Source organism: Electrona antarctica, assembly GCF_951216825.1.
Source record: "Electrona antarctica genome assembly, chromosome: 5".
Lineage (NCBI taxonomy): Eukaryota > Metazoa > Chordata > Actinopteri > Myctophiformes > Myctophidae > Electrona > Electrona antarctica.
The window spans coordinates 45,446,744-45,470,790 of NC_136810.1; the positions used below are offsets into that span (position 1 = coordinate 45,446,744).

General features: G+C 42.8%; 1 protein-coding gene across 1 annotated transcript in view; it reads left to right on the plus strand.

Annotated features, from left to right (window-relative positions):
• Positions 1 to 2,494: 2,494 nt before the first annotated feature.
• cbln1 (cerebellin 1 precursor) overlaps positions 2,495 to 24,047 on the plus strand; it is a gene marked incomplete at both ends in the record, with an annotated part of 29,253 nt that continues 7,700 nt past the window's right edge. The window contains 2 exons of the mRNA XM_079500874.1: positions 2,495 to 2,752; positions 3,956 to 4,075. Of these exons, the coding sequence (XP_079357000.1) occupies positions 2,495 to 2,752; positions 3,956 to 4,075 (378 nt within the window). The remainder of the gene's footprint in view (positions 2,753 to 3,955; positions 4,076 to 24,047) is intronic.

Consider the following 24,047-nt stretch of genomic DNA (forward strand, 5'->3'; position numbering starts at 1 on the left):
GCATACAAAATGAGTATTATTTCTACTTTTGGTACTTTTTAAATATTTTTTATATCAATACTTTTGTATTTCTATTGCAGTATTGATACTTTTACTTAAATAAAAAAATGTGAATATATTTTTCCACTGGTTCTTTCTTTCTTTCTTTCTTTCTTTCTTTCTTTCTTTCTTTCTTTCTTTCTTTCTTTCTTTCTTTCTTTCTTTCTTTCCCACCTGCTCTCAATATAATGGACATGTGTCTTTCCTTGGAGATGTCTTATATTATCTCCCTCCTATAAGCATATACACCTTTCCACCTCCACAGATGTGAGGAATTTTCTTCATATCACTACATTCGTCTTTATTTTTAACACCCATCTCCTGCTATAACAAATGATCTTTATCACGTATAGCCAAAGATGTGCCTCAAGCATGAGTAGCTATAATATTATGCACCGAAAACAAGTAAAATGATGCATAACATAATCAAACTAGAAAAAGTGCCCTTCTGGGCACAGGTCTCCACCAGGAGGATAGGAGTGTGTGTGATGTTTGGCAAAATGTTTAGGAGTGATATAAACATGTTTGTTTGTTTTTTGCAACAATTTTCTTCATTTTGTTGAGGAAATGCAGAGCCAGATCACTCATAGCATCTCTGAGGATAGAATTCTGGATGAGCAGGACATGTGCAGCATTTTGTACAAAACGGGCCACTCCTGAAGACTTTGGAAGGCAATCTTAGCCAATCAGTGTAGAATCTGAGAAATCAAACAGACTCGTCTTGATCACATGACTACAGAGATCATGTATACCGATTTGCATGAGATTTGGATGAAATCTGTTCGACTAATTTTGCAGAAATCGGCCTCATGGTGGAGCTATAACCGGCAGATGTGGAGGGATGCAGGGAAAATGTTTTTCCATGGCCTCTAGGGAGTGCGCATACAAAGTTGTACACAGATCGATGCAGTTATAGGTAAAAAAAGGAATTGCCCTGTTATAGCGCCACCATGAGGCTGGTTTGGAAAATAAATTGTGTCATGTCGTCCTCAGCCTAGTGGAAATGTGCGTGTATAATTTCACGGAAATTGCACACTGTGTTTGTGATTTGTGGCATTTTGTTCGAAACGGACCAATCATGTGAGCTTTGGAAGCGAATCTTAGCCAATCAGGAAGGAAGATGGGAAATGGTGCAGATCCGTGTTGATCACATGACAATGGAGATAGTGTATACCGAATTGTGTGATGTATGGATAAAATGTATACGAGTAATCTACAGAAATGTGTTTTGCCTAAATCGGCCTCATGGTGGCGCTATAACAGGCCGTTGAGGAATATTTGGGGCAGAGGTTCGTCGTTGGCATCCAGAGAGTGTGTGTGCAAAGTTTGGCATGGATCGGGCCAACGGTGCCGGAGATTAGCTGGTAACAGACGGACGGAAGGAAGGAAGGAAGGAAGGACGGACGGACGGACGCACACACACACACACACGGACGGAATGCAAAACATATACTCTCTCCCCATGCCTTCGGCCTGGTGGAGACAATTAGGTATAGTGGTTAATGTATGATTTGTAATAATCAAAATCTACAACGTATAACTATAGTGACTACAGTTTTCAAATAAATGTAGTGCCGTATCTTCTGGATCCGAGATGTAGAAGTAAAAGTATTGCACATCACATTGGAATTATTCAAGTAAAGTACAAATACCTTAACATTAGTACTTCTCAAGTAAATGTACTTCATTACTCTCCTCTCCACCACTGCCCTTCGGGCTATGGGATAGAGACTCCCGTACAGGCTAATCGGGTGGTGGGCACCACCGGTTACCGGAGGGGAGGGAGGGAGGCGTCACTGGAAGAGGGAAAAAAAGAGAGAGGAGGGGGCGGGAATATCACTTGCGCGCGTCCGCTCATCCCGAGCCTTTGTGTTTGAAACTCCAATATCTCACATATCAATAATTCAACGCGCGAGAGCAGACGGAGCCCCGTGCGCTATGCGTTCTACTGCGCTGCGACTCGACAAGGGCCCCGACGCATCGCTCCTCGCTGCTGCCGCCGTCGCCGCTTCTTCTTCCATCGCCAAGTGAGAGGAAAAGGCGTTGACTTTGAGACTCGCGAAGGACAAAGAAGTTCAGACCTGGAAAACCAATGACAAAAGGTTAAGGACTGTTTCCCTCATCCACCCACCACCACCACCACCACCCCAAAAACAACGCAGAACGGAACGGGGGACTGTTGCTACGCTCCGTTTCTCTTCAGAAGACCCCGCGGGTTTTAACGAGGAAAGGTGTGATTTAAGTAGCCTAATCTACCAGAAAAGGAGTCCGCGCAGGCATACGAGATAAAACAACCTGAGTTGTAATCTCAACGCAGGTAAGCTTTTATCTGCTTCCTCCTGAAGGCGACTATACACATCTGTAATTCTTCGTAGAAACTTGGGAACTCTTCCTATACCTTTTCCACGGGATTAGATCCACGGTGAGAAAGTCACCCCCCAGAGTGCTCAACATCATGTTGACGTTTTGTCTGCTGGGTGCCATGTGGCTCGCGGCGAGCCCGAGCCGCGCTCAGAACGAGACGGAGCCGATCGTGCTCGAGGGTAAGTGCCTGGTGGTGTGCGACTCCAACCCCGCCGCGGACCCCACCGGCACCGCGCTTGGCATCTCGGTGCGCTCGGGCAGCGCCAAGGTGGCGTTCTCCGCCGTCAGGAACACCAACCACGAGCCCTCCGAGATGAGCAACAGGACTATGGTCATCTACTTCGACCAGGTATAGACACAGACACTTTATGTATCCGTATTATAGTCATTAAGACACATAATATGTGGCTGTGCTTATACGCACTGGATTAAGAGCGTCTGCTAAATTCCTAAATTGTAAATTGTTGTTGTACGACCGTGTTATTGCATCTCAAAAACAACTGACCATGCGCGACGCCTTGTTATAGCTTATAGATTTTAGATTTTTTTCCCCACCCTTCCAGTAGGCTAGAACTGTATGTTTTCAACCTATTAAAGACATGCGTTTCAATAAATTAGCATATACGAAATTACGATGTACGGTATTTTGTCTATAGGCAAGTTGGCATTTGTGCAGATATAAGTTTCACATAGGCTGTGAAAAAATAAACGGCGTATAAAAGTCAAATAGTTCAGAAGAAAACACGATTGGTAGTAGGCCTAGTCTATGCATATATACAATTAAAGCGTGGAGAGCATATAAGGACGGAAATGTGCCTATATTGGATAAGCCCGACTCTAAAAGTTTACCAGAAATAGAAGGGCGTCGAAAACGCACGAACGTCTCCCGTGGCCCGCTGGTAATGTCTCGTGAGGAAGAAAGCAGAATGGCTTGCCTATAGCTGTTCCAAAAACGGCGAAAATTGAATTGGAATGAATTTTATTTGCTCTCATTCTGGGAGCAGCGTTTATAGAGAATACAAAGTGGAAAACTTTTCAGCTGGCAATATAGTGGATATTGGAACTGACATCTCGCCAAATAATTTAATAACGATAGGTTGCGAGGGCGAGGTCCTAAAGTCGGCTGTCTTAAATGTTAATTTCCTTCAAATGGCCATTCAATTATACATTAGTTCTCATCCACTCTGCCTTGCACTCATAAAAACAGACATTTGGGTGCAGAAAGGCATAATTGGAAATTTCATTTGAAAGATTGATTCGGTTCTTTCCCCAGTCTTAAATTCTTTATTTGAAAGGTGTGGGACATTAGTTCTATAGGCTCCTTTTGTCATGTTATACACTTGCAAACTCGGCTGTAAACGTCCATTTGATTCTGGGATGGCCATAATTTTATACACCTTGTTATTTCTTAATTAATTTTGAATTCGAGCGCAAGGCCAAATAATGTACTGTATAATGAAGATTGATTTGATATCTAAGCCTCCTTCCATCCTCCCTCTTTTTCTATCCACACACACTCCTCGTGTGTAAATCTTTCATGCTGTCTCTGCAGATCCTAGTAAATGTTGGGAAGAATTTTGACGAAGAGCGAAGTAATTTCATTTCACCGCGCAAAGGGATTTACAGTTTTAACTTCCACGTGGTCAAGGTCTACAACCGCCAAACCATACAGGTCAGTGTGTGTGTGTGTGTGTGTGTGTGTGTGTGTGTGTGTGTGTGTGTGTGTGTGTGTGTGTGTGTGTGTGTGTGTGTGTGTGTGTGTGTGTTTGTGCGCGTGTGTGCGTGTGGGGGGGGGGGGGGGGGGGAGAGAGAGAGAGAACATTTGCCCTGGAGTTAGTTTGTAGACGTTTGTTTGTGATGCCTTTCTCCCTGGAGACAACGGCGGGAGGCGTTTATACAGATGAAAGCCAGGCGCTCGCCCGTCGCTCAGTCATAATTAATCGATAGGCGTGGAGCCTATAAGCGGAGTGCAGCCAGTGGACCAGCTGCTGCTGTACAGTAGGCATGCAGCGTTTAGCCAGATGCTCGAGTCAGACCCATGGACAGCTCTAGACTGTGCCATCAGCACCATGGACAGCTCTAGACTGTGCCATCAGCACCATGGACAGCTCTGTTCCATCAGCACCATTGACAGCTCTGTGCCATCAGCACCATGGACAGCTCTGTGCCATCAGCACCATGGACAGCTCTGCCCCATCAGCACCATGGACAGCTCTGTGCTATCAGCCCCATGGACAGCTCTGTGTCATCAGAACCATGGACAGCTCCGTGCAAGTGAGATGATATTTCAGTGGTTCCCAAACTTTTCAGTTTGCCCGGGACCCAAACTAGTGAAAATAACAATGTTCACACTTCTTAATTGCTTTATTTTATGTTTTTTTTTTTTTTTTTTTTAATTTTTATATTAATTTTGAATGCATACAATTCTTTAAAAAATATATTTCATTTATTGTAATTTTATGTTTACTCATTACTCTGTTGGTCTGTGACCCACAAATGGGTCCCGACCCACTGTTTATTGGGAAATCCCGCCGCATGTTTTTGGAAATCAAATCAAAATCAAGTATATATATATATATATATATATATATATATATATATATATATATTTCCCAATAAACAGAGGGTATATATATATAATTATTTTTATTTTTTTGCCACAATTTGGGCCTATAGTCTATTTATTTGCGGCAAACAACTGGTCCTGGCTCCCAGCACAGTGTCATAGGCTATACTGTATACTCATTCCTTAAATGATGTCAGCGAACATGAATGAATTACAATCTCCACACTGCCTAAAACTGTTAATTATAGGCCTGCAATATGAACACACACGGCCAACAACGTTCTGTGCAAAGACTTGCATTGCCCACATTTCGCTAATTAAATGTTCGTTGTGTAATTCTGCTCTTGGTTCCCTGGGTGCACAGCACATTATGCTACTTATGCTTTATTACCGGAATATTGAGTTAATTAGCATGACAACAACAGCATGCCACGATGACGGTTGAAGGCAGGCGGCGTGCGGGGGTGAAAAGCCCTCTGTCAAGTGTGCCGTGTATTCCTAATCACCTTCATGTTACTGAGTGAAAACACACCCACCGCCGGTTGTAGCACTTGACTCATGCCATGGAGCTAATTAGGGTTGTCATACACAGGCTATACAACAGAGCATGCAGAATGACGATGTCCCATGCATGCCACTTTGTTATTTTTGTGGTCATTTATTATAATCTTGAGGATTCCGCATGACTGTAAGTGTGATAACGCAGGATATATATATATATATATATATATATACATACATATATATATAATATATATATATATATATACACACACACACACACACACACACACACACACACACACACACACACACACACACACACACACACACACACACACACACACACACACACACACACACACACACACACTTTGGTTAGAGACATTGCACCACACGCAGGTAGTGCAAATTGTGTTGCTTGGTTTGCAAACAATTCACTTGCTGGATAACTCTAAATTTGCCATGTACCCCAATTATTATTATTATTCTTTTTCCTGTTTTTTTTTGCAAAATGGCAGCTTTAAATCCCGCTAGAAATCACTTTGTGAAAATGAAAAAAACAGGTGTGACTTTTCATCAAAGTGGCCAGATTGTGTGTGTGTGTGTGTGTGTGTGTGTGTGTGTGTGTGTGTGTGTGTGTGTGTGTGTGTGTGTGTGTGTGTGTGTGTGTGTGTGTGTGTGTGTGTGTGTGTGTGTGTGTGTGTGTGTACTGTATGGTTCGGAAGCCTGGACACCATACAGACTGCACATACGATCCCTGGAGGCCGTTCACACCCGCTGTCTGCGATGGATCCTGGGCATCACATGGGAGCACCACATGCCCTATGAAGAGATCTACAAACGCACCAACTCTTCCAGCATAGAGGTGATTCTGGCACGCAGACAGCTCCGCCGGTTAGGTCATGTGATCCGTATGCCTGCAGTCCGGTTACCTCGACAGGTCCTCTACGGCCAACTCCAATCCGGCCAGAGGTCTGCAGGAGGACAACGAAAGCGCTATAAGGACCACATTAACCCATTTTGGGCGGGAACCCCTTTTGGTGTTTTAAACATTATGTTATAATTTAGCTATTGAAAAATAGCAGATCTACAAGCTCATAGCGCGCCACCGAGTTGCACGCTACAAGCTTGTAGGTCTGCTATTTTTGAAAAATCGTGAAAATATTTATTTCAGAAAACTGGAGGATTTAGAAGACATTTTTTTATTTCGAGGTCAGGCCTAAATGGGTTAAGGTGCTGCTCAAGGACTGCAACATTCCACCCTCCAACCTGGAAAGGACAGCAGCAGATCGAGACACCTGGCGCTCTTTCTGCCTCACAGGTGTTTCCCACCTGGAGGCCAAGACATCCCTGAGGCGCGCAGAAAAGCACAGGCAGCGGCATGAGCGTGCTGCAAGACCTGTCCAACCAGGTTCAACACACATCTGCCCCACGTGTGGACAAGATTGCGGATCAAGAATTGGTCTAAACAGCCACATGAGGGCGCATGAGCGCAACAAGCACTGAAACCCCCACCCCCTACCCCCAGGAGATATGAAGTCATGCATCGACAACGATGGACTGCCATAAGGGTGTGTGTGTGCGCGAGAGAGTGTGTGCGTGTGCGTGTGCGTGTGTGTGTGTGTGTGTGTGTGTGTGTGTGTGTGTGTCTGTGTGTGTGTGTACGTGTGTGTGCGTGTGTGCATGTGTGCGTGTGTTTGTGCATCTGTGCATATATACTGTACGTGTGTGGTGTAGCAAAGATCCTGAGTGTTGATAATTATATAATTATATATATATTAGTGACTTTTACCCCACACTCCTGTGTCCCGCCAGCCAGCCAGTACATCTGCTGTGCTGAAAACTCCCACTGCTTGATTGCCTTATAGGAAGATAACATGGTGCACGGAGGGGCGAGAGAGACAGCAGGAGAGAGAGAGAGAGAGAGAGAGAGAGAGAGACAGCAGGAGAGAGAGACAGAGAGAGAGAGAGAGAGAGAGAGAGAGTGAGTGGGCGGGGAGTTAACCACTTAAACCCACCTATATACTTAGTAAACTTGTAGCCTTAGATTACCTTAGAAACCTCTTTTGGTGTTTTAACTAAGCATTTTGTTATACTTTAGCTATTGAAAAATAGAAGATATACAAGCTCATAGCGCGCCACCGAGTGGCGCGCTACGAGCTTGTAGGTCTGCTATTTTTGTAAAATCGTGAAAATGCAGCACACATCTTTGAATATATATATATTCTTTCAGAAGACTTTTTCTTTATTTCGATGTCAGGCCTAAATGGGTTAAGACTCTCGTGATTTTCATAACTATGAGAGTCTTATATGCTCTTCACCACAGGGACACCAGCGAAGCCCACACGGCTCCGAACATGTGCAAATGCAAAATATGAGGTGCTTACCCTCTTGCCCCAAATGTTAAGGAGGCTGGCGTTGTGCTCGTAGCCTCGTACAATGTATAAGTCCGTAGTTTTCAATAAAGACGTGTTTTAATCCCGTCCGTGGCCGAACGTCCTGGTTACATTGAGCTACCAGAGTCTTAATCTAAGGCTAGTAAACTAGTTGACTGGCTTGGGGTCTGTACTTTTCCCACCCTCTACACCAATCTCATCACCAAAAATATGATGATCTATAAACTGACATTGGGCGTTGCAACACTACACATTGTGAGCTTGTGCTATTTTCAATGTGTTGCAATGATTACACTTTTCTAGTCATTGCAGCCTGCAGATGGCTAGAGATGATGGGCATTCAACTTGTGATATGCATTCCTCAAGCTATGAGATGTGGGTGGTGTGATGTTTTGATGCCTGTTTCACACACTGAAAATTTGCGCGAACTTGTTACATTTTGTTTTTGTTTTTCTCAAATTAGGAAAATACCTTCCTACAAAGCAAATATATTCACTTAGTTTAAATTAAATATGTCCTTTCAACAAAGCATATTTTGTATAATAATCAATTCACAGTTAAAACAAATCCTTTCAACAAATGCATATTTTACATTTGAACCAAATCATGAAATCTACTTAGATCAAAGTACAATTGTGCGTGAAACAAGCACAAGTACTATTTTCCTAGTAATATGTTTGCAGTAACCTACCGGTAAATAAAATATACTTGAAATTACGAAGAGACACATATTTATATTCTCAACATGTATTATGTATGTATTATTATCGTCCAGAACATATCCCATGAATGGAATAGTGCATTCCTTAAACAAAGTGCCCTGTGCACAATATACACTCACTTGCACACAAAGAAGGTCAGACAAAGGCCGATAGAGAGGCAGAGGCAGAGATACAGATACAGGTAAAGAGACAACACTTTGTTTTGGTAAAATATTAGGCTCAACATGGCAACAGTCTAAACAGTCTGTTTTCTAAAGATAGAGATAGATCTTTATTGTCATTGCAACAAGTACAATGGGATTAAAAGTGCCAAAGTCAAAGTAAAAAATGCGGCAAAGTCAAAGACTATATAAACTATTTAGCAAAATCGGGGACGTCTGTAACAGCCCTGCAACAGCCCTGCAACAGTGTTTGTATTCAACAGATTACAGTATCTGTAGTGGCATCAAAACAAATTAATTTCAAGGAAAACATCACAAGTAATCAGGTGTGTGCTGGAGCTGGAGTGGGCCCATAATGAGGCTAACAGGATATATTTTTTCACATTCACCAATTGCCTGCCAATGACATGACTGGCAGATCATTGTGATCACACTTTTGCCATTCGCTAGCTGCCAATGGAGTGTTACCTCTTCCTTGTGATGGTCTAAACATAGCAGAGCCATAAGGCTAGACTAACCAAGTCTCTCACAGTCTGCGTCTGTAACAGTATAAAGTCAGTAAACCAGACAGTAAACCAACCAGCCAGACGTTAAATCACTCAGGAACATTCCTTGTGTTTTCTGGAGTCCTGAAGGATCCATACATATTTGTCTTATATTGGCACCCTTGAAAAATGCATGTAAATACTTTTTGCATCACAGATTGTGTGTAGCTTTTAGCTTACTACAACATCATACTCTCTGATTATAAAATACCTAGGGTTGCCCTGATCCGATCATGTGATCGGGGCCGATCGCGTCATTTTCAAATGATCGGAATCGGATCGGGAGCAAAAAAAAGAAAGAAAAAAAAAAGAATCGTGATCATGACATCCCTCCCTATATCATATCATGATATTAGACTGGATATTGTTCTGTAATTTGGGATATTGTACTATTGTGATTAGTGTTCTATAGAAATACTTAAAAAATCGGCAGATACTATATCTTGATCAGGACATCCCTAAACATACCTATAGTCATGCCTTTTATAGAATTATGATATATAACACTGTCTAAGCACTAATTCAAGCAAAAGTGCTAGCATATATATACATTTGACCCCTTGTATATTTAAAAACATGTCTTTTCAATCAAATAAATTAAAAGTTAAAAACGTACCTGCAACCTTAAATATAATCGTTTACCATGTGGATGTTACTACATTATGGGCGCGTTCGGAAATAGCGCACTGAGCGCACTGTGCAATGCAAACTAATAGGACAGTGCGCTCCCGGTGCGCATTTCCGAACGCACCCTATGTAATATACACAACCTTTAATGATAAAGAATGCAATCCACACCTCCAGTAGGACATATTTCATTAGTGTCAATATTGTTCAATCAGCAATCACAAATGAGGAGAGGCGGGACTACTGTAAGTGGAAAACTGCAGTTGTTCAAATTGGCATGAGTGACACTAAATTGATCATTTTGTACTTCATCTGCTTACAGTAACACACAACTAGACCGTAAGGAGCTGTAGGTAGAGGCTGAGCTTCTCACACACATTGTACAACAATGCAATCTTTTGGTCTATGTGACCTTTCATGAGCACATGTACTGTATTGGTGAAATCAGAACATGGGTTGAAGTTGTAATAGCCTTTGTGGATTTGAAAGATGTCCATCATTGTTAGTTCCGTAGCACTTACCCTAGCCTCGACGACCTTACAGGCGTATGCATAGGCTCTTATGTAACTTAGATAGCATTTTATGTAGACATATAGCACTATAGTAGTGTATACGCATAGTTTCATTATATAGATATTCCACTGTTCATGATGACTATTTTTACGTATTTGATGTATTACCATGTTTTTGTTCTTGCTTACTGTAAATCGCTCTGGATTAAGAGTCTTCACTCTATAAAAAAGGTCCCAGTCTTGTATAATTTAAAAAAACGTAACATCTTCATCTTCCAACAGAAAATGAGATGACTTAGACTTCAGTGTCATCTCTGATCTGAGAAAGACTGCTCTTTATGGAGCATGGCTTTATTTTGGTCTAGACCTTTGAGTTAAAAACGTTCACTGTGAAATAATTTATATTCAAAGATCTGTGTCACATTTTCACGATTTTTCAAGAATAGCAGATCTACAAGCTCGTAGCGCGGCACTCGGTGCCGCGCTACGAGCGTGGCACTCATAGTGCCACTCGGCACTATGAGCTTGTAGATCTGCTATTTTGCAATAGCGAAAGTATAATATAATGCTTAAAACACCAAAAGGGGTTCCCGTACTGAATGGTTTAAGCCATGTACAGAGTTAACAAAACTTGTACCAAAAAGGTGTAGGCTGAATCCATAGCTTATAATGCCTATAGAGCGTCGCAGTCCCGCCCCCTACCAGGGCCCAGGAAATGATTCTCCGTTCATTTTCCTCATAGACATTTCAAAAAGTATTTATTTAAAGACGTTTACGCCGCGGACAAAGCCAACTCGAGTCGTGACAAGTCATGACAACAAACAAACACTTTTTTTGTTGTTTTTCTTCTTTGTAATTATTTGTTTGGTCCAAAATATTGTGTTTGTTGTCATGAGTTGTCACGACTCGAGTTGGCTTTGTCAGCGGCGTAACCGTCTTTAAATAAATACTAATAGAAATGTCTATGGAAAAAATGCATTGGGAATCATTTCCTGGGCCTGGCGTCGTCATGAAAGGGGCGGGACTGCGACGCTCTATAGGCCTACCCTTGTTGTCTTAAAACAGAAATAATAACGAAATACATGTACAAAAACAGAGACAACATTGGGACAACAATGTTCACATACTACTTTTTTTTTTTATTATAATAAATTATAATAAAATATTATCTTTAAGCACTTTCTTGAATGTATAGGTTGAACAGCACATTTTTACGTCGTTATCACAACTATTACATAAATCTATTGCCATAGCCGACCTATCTCCCTTTAATGCATACAGTATACAGAATGTTTATAGCTGGTCAGAAAAGCTTATCATTGTCCTGGACTCCAGTTTACCATCAGATTATTCTACTGAACACACTAACACATGTAATACTCTAGAAATACATCATCTCTATACAGCAGTGCCCCTATTCATGGCCAGCTCAACCCTTATTTGATCTCAAAACAGGAAGATGGCAGCGAGCTTAGGGAGTCTGCACGACAGAAATACACATCGTATCTCTTTTCTCATCTTCCACGGTTCTCTGGGCTTTTGTTTGTGTGCTGTTGGCCAGGGAGAGGCAGTGCATTCTGGGTGTTGTTGCCGGACCCCCACAGACATGTGTTTTCCAGCTGGTTGTGTGTTACAGTGTGTTATTGTTTCAAGGACGAGTGTGAGCAACTCTGCTGTACTTGGAGTTTCAGAAGGATAATTATGATGTAAATAGGCATGGGAGGCACAAGTGACTGCCTTCCCAATTCGATCTTTATTCCAGACTCAAAGGTGATGTTCAGTTTGGAACATACAGACCAGAGGAGAACCTGACAGAACTATGTAGGGTTAGTTATGACAACAATGGTGTAATTTCCTGACTGATGCCCTGCACATAGATCTATAAGGTTATGTAGCACAGCAGAGCAGTTGGGTACCCCAACACTAACAAACACAGTATACATCTGTACATAAGATTGCGTAATATAATATAATAATAAACTTTATTTATATAGCACCTTTTTTGACAGTGACACAAAGTGCTTAACAATATACAAACAGTGTTACATAGCAATCAAACAGCAATACAATGACATTATGAAGGGAATTAAAAGCAAACATTGGTTATCGGTTTAAAAAGGCTTTCCTATAAAAGTGGGTCTTTAATTTAGTTTAAAAAATAGCCAAGGAGCTAATAGACCTCAGGTCAGATGGCAGGCTGCACAGCACAGCACAGCACAGCAGAGCAGAGCAGAGCAGAGCAGAGCAGAGCAGAGCAGGTGGGTAACCGACACTAACAAACATCTGGCTTGCACTTGGAGCTCTCCGTAGCGTCATTATTAGCCCCAGTTAGTCGTCTGGTACTGCCCACCTGTAGCGACAACACAGGTGGGCAGACACTAAAGCTGGGGGAGAACGGGGATGGATTCCGGCCGCTCTACCGGTCACTGCCCCTGAGCCACTGCCAGAATGTGCTGATCAGCAACGATGCCACCCACTTCTGCCAATCATATCTGGATGTGGTATTTTCCGTACTAAAGAGAGACACTGATGGGCACACTTTCAGCAAAGTGACAGATACAAAGATAATTATATTTGGTGTTCCTGTTAAAACACTTTGCTCACACTTCTGTACGCGTAGGTGGCAATGATAGTGACGATTCAGTGTGTGTGTGCGTGCGTGCGTGCGCGTGTGTGTGTACATGCCTACATGTGCACGTGCGTGCATGTGTCTGTAGAAGCCTGTATGCTTTCGTACGATTTGCAGCACACTTTCTTCCTGCACTGTGTGTGTGTGTGTGTGTGTGTGTGTGTGTGTGTGTGTGTGTGTGTGTGTGTGTGTGTGTGTGTGTGTGTGTGTGTGTGTGTGTGTGTGTGTGTGTGTGTGTCTGTGTGTGTGTGTGTGTGTGAATACATATTGCTTGCTTTGTACAGTCTGACTCACTGATAACAGTGATAAAGCTTCCCATCTGTCATCTCTACATTAGACACAGACACTCACGCACGCACGCACGCACGCACGCACGCTGAATCGTCACTTTCTTTGCCACCTACGTGTACAGAAGTGTGAGCAAAGTGTTTTAACAGGAACACCAAATATAATTATCTTTTAATCTTTTATTAATCAGACCTGTCCCGTGTGTGCGTTCGTGCACGCACGTGCAAGCTGTTTAATGATATTCATTGTTCTTTTCTTTATCTGTTATGTCATAAAGGACAGCGAATCAATGTACTATAGTCACAGTTTTTAGGCTTCAAGTATACTGCAATTCTCTTTGGTATCGTGTATCTCCATTTGTTTGTTTTGGTATGCACACCCCCGTAGTTACTGTAAGGAGCAGTCATCTCTCCTGGGGATCTGCTGTCACTGGCATTCAGGATGCTCACTATAGCGTTGTTTACTAACTGATCTGGGGATCTGCTGTCACTGGCATTCAGGATGCTCAGTATAGCGTTGTTCACTAACTGATCTGGGGATCTGCTGTCACTGGCATTCAGGATGCTCACTATAGCATTGCGTTTGGATATCCCCCCTCAGTAGTCTCGCGTAGCCAGACAACTATTTCACAATCTCCGAATGCTATATAGAGTCTGGTCCCAAAATCCAAGTAATCTGTTTGTCATTTCCATTCATGAAAATATATTTGAAAATATCTTATAGACTTTTATTTTTTCCTAATTTCCATTTCTCCTAATAAGGAAACTACATATGCTTTGATTATTTATATTAGGATATATTTGCACAACTTTAAAGACAAAACGGAAGTGGTGAGGATCGAGGCTTCACTTCCTGTCTCATGGAAAGAGCTTCTGTGCTTCATGCTGACTGTATGACCGGAAGCAATGGAAATTGTGGGAGGCAACGATCTGGCCACGCAAGACTACCCCCTCTGCAACTATTACACACACTCCCTGGAAGGCGGGCCCCTTTGTGATCCTTTCTTTGGTTTCTTTTCCTTTCCTGTGAAGGGTGTTTTTCCTTGCCTTGTTATAAAACTAATTGTCACATCTCAGAGGCAAATATTATATTTTTACTCCACTACATTTATTTGCAAACATTACTTTGTAGATTTTGATTATTATTACAAAATATACACTGTCACTTCAGCCCTATATACATACATGTGACGCATTGTGAGCTTGTAGATCTGCTATTTTCAAAAGATTTTTATACATTTGAAAACTTTAAATGGGACATTATGTATAACTAGACCTGTACGTGCCCGTCGCAGTTGGCCACCGGCCTACTTGGGAACGATGCAACTTGGGAACCTAAGGATATACGTTGTCATAGCACCTGTTTTAACTGTCAGCCGGTGTCACACATGGAGATCTGTGTATGTGCCTGTGTGAGAAGACTGCAAACTGAAAAGTGTACTTGACAATCAATTCGGCCTACTGGCAGAGCCTGATTGGTTGAGGCAGAGGCTGGAAATTGCACAGGTGAAAGGAGTTGGCCTCATTAGGCCCACTGGCAGAGCCTGGCCCAGGTGAAAGGAATTGGCCTCATTAGGCCCACTGGCAGAGCCTGACCAGAGCCTTTTGTGGTGGTTCTGGAGAACCGTGGGTCCGACCGACTCAATACCTGGCACTGCACTCCCTCTGGGAGTGTGGAACGCGTGTGTCGAATGTGAAGTCGGTGGGTCAAACTATTCTCGAGTTACGTGCATTACAACCGTACACACACGCACGCAGACAGACAGACAGACAGACAGACAGACAGACAGACAGACACGCAGATACGTGGCACATTTATAGTAGGATGAGTACTTTTACTTTTCGTACTTCTAGTGCATTTTTCCTGTACATACCCTGGCTCCCGGTTGAGTACAAAACTATACTGGCCTTCAAAGCAACCAGAGGTATGGCACCCCCATATCTTAAAAGGGGGGTTGCGACGGTGCCATTGCATGTGGCTATGCAGGCCAATGCGTGAAGCGCATGGTTTGCCACATGTGGTGCAGATGAAGTCCACACACATAGGCGGGGGGCCCCGTCCTGGAGGTGTGGTCTTCTCCTGGAGGTGTGGTCTGGAGGTGTGGTCTTCTCCTGGAGGTGTGGTCTGGAGGTGTGGTCTTCTCCTGGAGGTGTGGTCTTCTCCTGGAGGTGTGGTCTTCTCCTGGAGGTGTGGTCTGGAGGTGTGGTCTTCTCCTGGAGGTGTGGTCTGGAGGTGTGGTCTTCTCCTGGAGGTGTGGTCTTCTCCTGGAGGTGTGGTCTTCTCCTGGAGGTGTGGTCTTCTCCTGGAAGTGTGGTCTTCTCTTGGAGGTGTGCGAGATGCCCTCGTGACTGATGGTGCGCCAAGTGTGGCGATCAGCAGCACCAATTAAGCTCACACCATTTACTTGTGACGGGAGTGTTTCTACATTGCAGTATTGATACTTTTACTTAACCCATTCAGGGCGGGAACCCCTTTTGGTGTTTTAAGCATTATGTTATACTTTAGCTATTGAAAAATAGCAGATCTACAAGCTCATAGCTTGTAGATATTTTTGAAAAATTGCTTTCAGAAAACTGTCAAGATTTAGAAGACATTTGTAGAATCGACCTCAGGTCTAAATGGGTTTAATAAAAACATACTTTTTCCACCACTGATTGTCTGATTGAACACAGTATAGCGACCCGTGGCTGACTTGGACCTTCACTCCTCTAGACATGGAGAGCGTTGTATGAATGGATATACTCACACTGCGTCTGTTTTCCAGCATAAACCTTTGCCAGGCAGTGTTCATAAACCAAGCCATCACATCGTGCCGTATCTTTACATAATGTGAGCAGTTGGAGTGAAGTTATTAGCTGTACGCTGCCTGCTGTCACATCTCCTATTATGGATACTCCCCACTATCAGAGAGCTGTTATTTCTTTTATTACCCACACTGACTCCCACTCCTTTTATATCTTCCCTAGAATGAATGACAGCATATGAAGTGGATCTTACTGGAACATCTGGTGCTGCATTATTTAATTCTTTCCCCCCCATCACCCTCATCTCATCTTTTCATCCCGTTTGAAGTAACATCAAATCAGATTACATTCGGTCTCTGTCAATGCGGCTGAAGCTAAGGGAGGACAAAACAATGTAATCACACCTGTGTAAACCTAGACGTTGACACGCTTGCTTCGGTGACAATTTGTTTACATGGCTGCAGCTATGCAAGATCAGACAGGCAACGTTGTTGTCCTTTCCGTTTCCTTGTATCTAATAATCATGGACAATGTAAGCACTGCTGCAGTAAAATATGCAAGGAATTACAACTACACACATTAGCTCTTGAAACGGGCCCACATAATCTTTAGGGTTGCCCCTGGACAGACAGACAGACAGACAGGCAGGCAGGCAGGCAGGCAGGCAGGCAGACAGACAGACAGGCAGACAGGCAGACAGGCAGACAGGCAGGCAGGCAGGCAGACAGGCAGACAGACAGACAGACAGACAGACAGACAGACAGACAGACAGACAGACAGGATAAACCGCAACAGAACTGAACACCCCCGGGCATCAGCGCGCTCCAGATCCAAAGTGAAAACCAAATCAAAGAGTATGACTCTGGTCGTGTGTTGCATTAAATTCAGAGATTGACTTTTGTTAATATTGAAAACCCATCATCAACATGTATTGAAATCAATAATCCTCATCATCACGTTGTCAAGTTAACAACCACAGAAGACTCAACAAATAAACACCTGAAAACCATTGTTTTTGTATCAACACAGAGAAGAAAGGATTGGCCAGTCCAACCCTGTCCATATGCGCCTCAAATGTTTTTCTGAGGGAGTCACAGAGAGGCAGAACTGTTTGGCAAAAACACCTGCTAGACCTACCTAGGGCTGGGCGACATAACCATTAGATTAAGAATATATTAAATTGAATACTGTACATTCAATTTAATATATTCTTAATCTATAGATATCACAAGTATAAAGTCTAAAAAGAATGACTAATAATCAGAGATACACACATACCCACAATACACAGATGTAAAATACATCCTATGTTGTTTGTACAGTACATGTCTTTAAATAGCCTACAGAAGCATAGATGGATCGTGAAGCCCAACAGGACTGCAACAGTTAATCCGACTTTGGGATACTGCTCAGTTAAGAAATGGTGTTCTCTCCACATCTCAAACAGGTCTCAGTTATAAACAAGAAGTAGGGATCAGATACGTTGAAGTCCCTTAACGACTTGTTGCACACCGACCTCACATTTATTAAAGTCATCTTAATCTGAGCCATCTTAATTAGAGGAGATATTGCAGCCTATAGCCGAAAGTGAATTAGATTTGATGGTGCATACGGAGAGAGAGAGAGAGAGAGAGAGAGAGAGAGAGAGAGAGAGAGAGAGAGAGAGAGAAAGAGAGAGAGAGAGAGAGAGAGAGAGAGAGAGAGAGAGAGATGACATGCTAAACGCGTGTTTCTTCTGTCACTTTTCACAATGGGAATGCCATTTATAAAATTACATAAAAGGCCAGCAGGGGCTAGTTCTGAGAGATTGAAGCATGTAAATGATGGGTCATGCTGGGGTGGGAAAGAACTACACTGCGGCTGCACTGACGCAAGTCCCGAACGTCATTGGGAGCTGAATTCCGTCTTACCATTTATTTTCTATATTGTGTGTGAAGAATGATCAAAAGCTTCACTTTTCTGTCGTGCAAAAGTTATACGAAAATACAGGTTCACTTTAGAAAAAGAGAAGACAATCCGGGCACTCAAAGTTAAAAAGAGGAATAGCCTTTATTTAATAAAAAGGCAACAGCCAACATGTTTCGACAATAACTGGTCTTCATCATTTCTCGCCCTGATGAAGCGCAGTTATGGTCAAAACATGATGGCTGTTGCCTTTTAACCCATTTAGGACTGAGGCTGATTCTATTAAAGAAATGAATGGCTTTTAAATCCTAACTGTTTTCTGAAAAACCTATATGTTTCTATGACAGTGGTGCTCAACCTTTTTCATGTCAAGGACCCTCAGAATGATCTGTATGTGGCTGCCGACCCCCATCTGGAAATACGTTGTCCCCCCCCCCCCCCCCCCCCCCCCACACACACACACACTTTCACGATTTAAATGAGCTTGGTAGATCTGCTATTTTTCAACGGATCGTCTCTCTTTTTCTATGCCATGATTCCGTTTGATCTGTGCATGTGAGCACCTTTTTACTCTTAGTCACTTTTATATCTCCGGTGAGCACCTGGTTCTTCCTGTCTTCCTGTTCACTTTGCTGGCAAAAAAAATCCTATAACAACCACACTAACTCATTGTTTCTCATTGGAATTATAGACTCACTATAGTGTTGATTTTGACAGGAAATTTTGATTTAGTTTCAGTCATAGTCTTTTGAATAAAATTCCATTTAGTTTTTGTCATATTTTAGTCGACTAAATATCATCGTTTTAGTAAACTAAATCTGCAGTTGATTTTGTAAAAAAAAATGTATTTTTTCACAGTGTCAATTATCTAATGTAATCCTGGGCGCTACACTTCCTCTGCCAACCTGGGTTGGCAGCGGACTGACCTCATGCTTCCTTCTATGCATGAGGAGTCCAAGCTGCTTCTTTTGACCTGACAGGGGAGAGTTTCCCCGGCCGGACGTAGCACGTGGAAGGAACACATTATTCTGACCAGTTCATTTCCCCTCCATCAGGCGACCCCGGCTGGCCGGGGGGAGGTAGTTTAGAGACCAGGATTACTGCATTTTTTTTGAGGGTATCTAACTTGCCTCCACCATCTCACGTCTCCCTCCTTGCGTCACTCCTATACCTTTTTCTATTAATTGTCTCCACCAGGCCGAAGGCATGGGGAGAGAGTATGTTTTGCACTCCGTCCGTGTGTGTATGTGTATATGTCCGTCCGTCCGTCCTTCCGTCCGTCTGTTACCATCTAATCTCCGGCACTGTTGGCCCGATCCATGCCAAACTTTGCACACACACTCCCTGGATGCCAACGACGAACCTTTGGCCCAAATATCCCACAACGGCCTGTTATAGCGCCACCATGAGGCTGACTTTGGCAAAACACATTCCTGTAGATTACTCAGTACACATTTTATCCATACATCACACAATTCGGTATACACTATCTCCATAGTCATGTGATCAACACGGATCTGCACCATTTCTCATCTTCCATCCTGATTGGCTAAGATTGACTTCCAAAGCTCACATGATTGGTCCGTTTCGAACAAAATGCCACAAATCAAAACACAGTGTGCAATTTCCGTGAAATTATACACACACATTTCCACTAGGCCGAGGATGACATGCCACTCATTATTTTCTAAATAAGCCTCACGGTGGCGCTATAACAGGGCAATTCCTGTTTTTACCTATAACTGCATCGATCTGTGTACAACTTATGTATGCACACTTCCTAGAGGCCATGGAAAAACATGTTCCCTGCATCCGTCCACATCTGCCGGTTATAGCTCCACCATGAGGCCGATTTCTGCAAAACACATTGTTTATATTAGTCGCACAGATTCCATCCAAATCTCACGCAAATCGGTACAGATGAATGATGATCTATGTGATCAAGACGAGTCTGTTGGATTTCTCTGATTCTACAATGATTGGCTAAGATTACCTTCCTGCCCAGAAGGGCACTTTTTCTAGTTTTTCCTTCTTCTTCTGTCACTTTCTGTACTCCGTAATATACATTTAAAAATAATATCGGTTCTTGCATTAATGAATGCAGATCAATGAAAGACTGACACTACAGACCTATCATGTGCTTAATTCAGTACTAATGGCTGATAATTTGCGTGCGTGCGTGCGTGCGTGCGTGCGTGCGTGCGTGCGTGCGTGCGTGCGTGCATGCACATGCGTGCGTGCGTGCACATGCGTGCGTGCGTACACATGCGTGCGTGCGTGCACATGCGTGCGTGCACATGCGTGCGTGCGTACACATGCGTGTGACCACTGGCTCATCCTTCCAAAGCCACTCTCATGACTTTATTAGAGCCATACATCACTGACACAGCACATGCTGACCCTGGGTGTGTGTCAGTGACCGAGACATAGAGACAGATAGAGACCATTTGTGTCAATAAACGACTTGGTGTAGGAACAGAGAGATTTGCACATTATATATCCCTGTGTGTGTGTGTGTGTGTGTGTGTGTGTGTGTGTGTGTGTGTGTGTGTGTGTGTGTGTGTGTGTGTGTGTGTGTGTGTGTGTGTGTGTGTGTGTGTGTGTGCGCGCGCACGTGTGCGTGTGCGTGTGCATGTGCGTGCGTGCATGCGTATGTGTGTGCGTCAGTGGTGGAAAATGAAACCAAATGGACCCGTATGGGTCCATTTGGTTTAATTTTAGGCTCTCAAGAGTTATACATTATTGTTCATCTGCATTACTTAATTTACAAAAGTATACACAATTTGAGAATGAAGAATAATTGATATTTTGATCAACGTTTGCCAACAGCATTGAATCGTGGACAAAATCTTAGCCAACGATAACAAAATATTCTTTAGTTTTGGGTCTACACCAGGGCTACATCTCATCAAATGATGGTCTGTGGCTCAAATGCCAAATACATAATCGGCCATGGTATGAAAAAGGTTGAACACCACTGCTATATGTCCATGTTCATATTGGCATATCCATCGGATCTTAGGCCCTACACAACCGCACGCACGCACGCACGCACGCACGCACGCACGCACGCACGCACGCACGCACGCACGCACGCACGCACGCACGCACGCACGCACGCACGCACGCACACAATATATCAATGTGCTGCATGATAATTTGTTTATTACATTGTCTTGTTTTTGAGGGGTGCTAACTAGGGATGTACCGATCACCTTTTTTTGCTTCCGATCCGATTCCGATCATTTGATTTTGAGATATGCCGATACCGATTTTTCCCGATCCGATCTTTATATTTTATACAATACTTATGCCATGTGAGAAATGTATGTCACTCTAGTCTAGTCTTTTGCCTTTCAATTATTCAAAGGCAAAAATATGTGACTACGTTTATTAGAACTATAGAAGGACTGTCATTGTGGATTTTTACTGTCATTGTGGATTTTTTATTTTTTCATGTCATTTGAAAGCAGGGAATCATAGCAAAAACTAGACAAGTTTGGGCACAGGTCTCCACCAGGAGGATAGGAGTATGTGTGATGTTTGGCAAAATGTAATATGTGTGTTTTTTTTGTGACGCGACTTGGCCTGTTGTAGCGCCACAATGAGGCTCATTTGAAAACTGTCAAGTGGCATTTCTTCCTCAGCCTAGTGGGAATATGCATGCACAGTTTCACCGCAATCGGACGCTGTGTTGAGGAGTTGTGGCGATTTGTACAAAACGGGCTACTCCTGAAAAGTTTAGAAGCCAATCGTAGCCAATCAGGATGGATTATGAGAAATCAAACAAACCCGTCTTGATCACATGACTATGGAGAGCATGTGTACCGATTTGCGTGAAATTTGGATAGAATCTGAAGGAGTAATATTAGAAAATGTGTTTTACATATGTCGGCCTCCTGGTGGAGCTATAAAGAGCAGATGTGAAACATTCCAGGCAAAGGTTTTTCCTTGGCCTCTAGGGAGTTGGCATACAAAGTTTTACACAGATCTGTGCAGTTAGAGGTAAAAACACTAATCCGACGGTTATAGGGCCACCACGAGGCTGAGTTGAAAATGTTCACGTGGCATTTCTTCCTCGGCCTAGTGGGAATGTGCGCGCACAATTTCACAGAAATCACACGATGTGTGGCATTTTGTTTGAAACTGAGCACTCCTGCGAACTTTGGAAGCCAATCTTAGCCAATCAGGATGGAGTCTGAAAAATCTGAAAGACCCATTTCCTTGAATGGCTCTAGAGAGACTGCATGTGTACCAATTTGCGTGATCTTTTGTCGTTTCCGGTCTGAAGATTCAGCACAATTGAGCACGCATTGAAGGACAAAACGCAGACGTCTGGATGGAAGTATAGTTGGGTGCCACCGATATTGTCCCTTATCATTTGACCCATTTAGGCCTGACCTCTGACCTTTAGAAATCCTTCTAAATCCTCTGTTTTCTGAAATAAATATTTTCACGATTTTTCAAAAATAGCAGACCTACAAGCTCGTAGCGCGCCACTCGGTGGCGCGCTATGAGCTTGTAGATCTGCTATTTTTCAATAGCTAAATTATAACATAATGTTTAAAACACCAAAAGGGGTTCCCGCCCAAAATGGGTTAACTGTCCTTTTGCGCAGATCACGCAAACCTCAGCAAAAAGAAAAGGACAATATCGATGGCCTCCAACTGTAGCTTCAAAATCAACTCAAAATCAACTATTTTCGTCAAGTACAGAGTCAAAGAGTTGTTACAAACAGCACAAGAAAATCCTCATGCCTCGGTCTGGTATTAACAACTCCCGTCCAATGTGATCGCCGGATCCAGCCCTCCTAATGTGTCTGGGCACCTACTTAAATATGCCTAACCAGAGCTTAGGCCCGCCCTCTCTCAAGGCGTACTGCCGGTCGCTTCTACCAATCAGAACGCGGCCCACAGCACATCCTGTCTGAGAGGAGGAACCTAATTCTAAACACGTCTCCTTATGATAAACAGATGCATACATTTTCCTAACTTGAAGGCACAAAACAGTAATAATGATTTTAAAGATACAATGAAGATATAAACAACACGGAAATATATGAAACTAAACAGACTCTATATTTAAGAAATTAATGAACTGTTTAACCCACTAAAGAAAACTATAATCATGAAAAATACTCTTTTAGTATAATAATTTAAATCAGTACAGAATGCACTCACTTTAGTAGCTATTTGTCTATAATGACAAATAGATATTAGGACCCATTTTATTTAAGAAAGTTCAATACAGAATATTTAAGTTTAACCAGGATATAATCTAATCCATACTTCAGTCGAATTGTTCTTAAATGTATCTTTGCCATTTGGTCAAGGCTGTAAAAACAGGATAACATTTACAATACTAGCAGTTCCTGCCAGGACAGTAAAAAAAATCTCCTCCCCAAGGCTTCAAAGGGACAAGACAAAAGGAATTTGCAACAGACAAGAATCTGTGCTTGTGAGGTGTTGCCCACCTAGGATCGGAAAGATTCGGAATGCTTTTGACCATCTGTTCATCTAAAACAAGCCTGGGGGAACACAACTTAAACCCTGACTAGCTTTTAACTTTGTACTGACTTAGTGAAAATAGCAAATCTTTGGTTCATTTATAGAAATTACTTGAACAAAATCTGTATGTGTATTGTCCAAAAAAGTGTTTTGCACAAAGCAGCCTCCTGGTGGCGCGAACCGAGGCGAATTTATACATTCAGATCTGAACGCAGCTTTAGACGATGACAAACTACAGGTGAACTGACATTCATTCATACAATTGACGATCAACTCATTAATAAGTAGATTAACAGGGAACTGCCCCGGCAAACCCACATGGGGATAAACCCACAGTGTGGGGAAGGAGTTGGCTGAAAAGACGGCTGGCTGCCGTATGCCGCATGCCATTACGGAGCCTCAGATCACCAGACTTTTTACGGTATACCTGCGGAAAGCCTATCTACTGGTTATTTTGTAGATAATTAACCACTCTCTCCCGCTCTCTCACTCCCCCTTACACTCTCTCACTACTCTTCCCTCGCCCACTCCCTCCCCC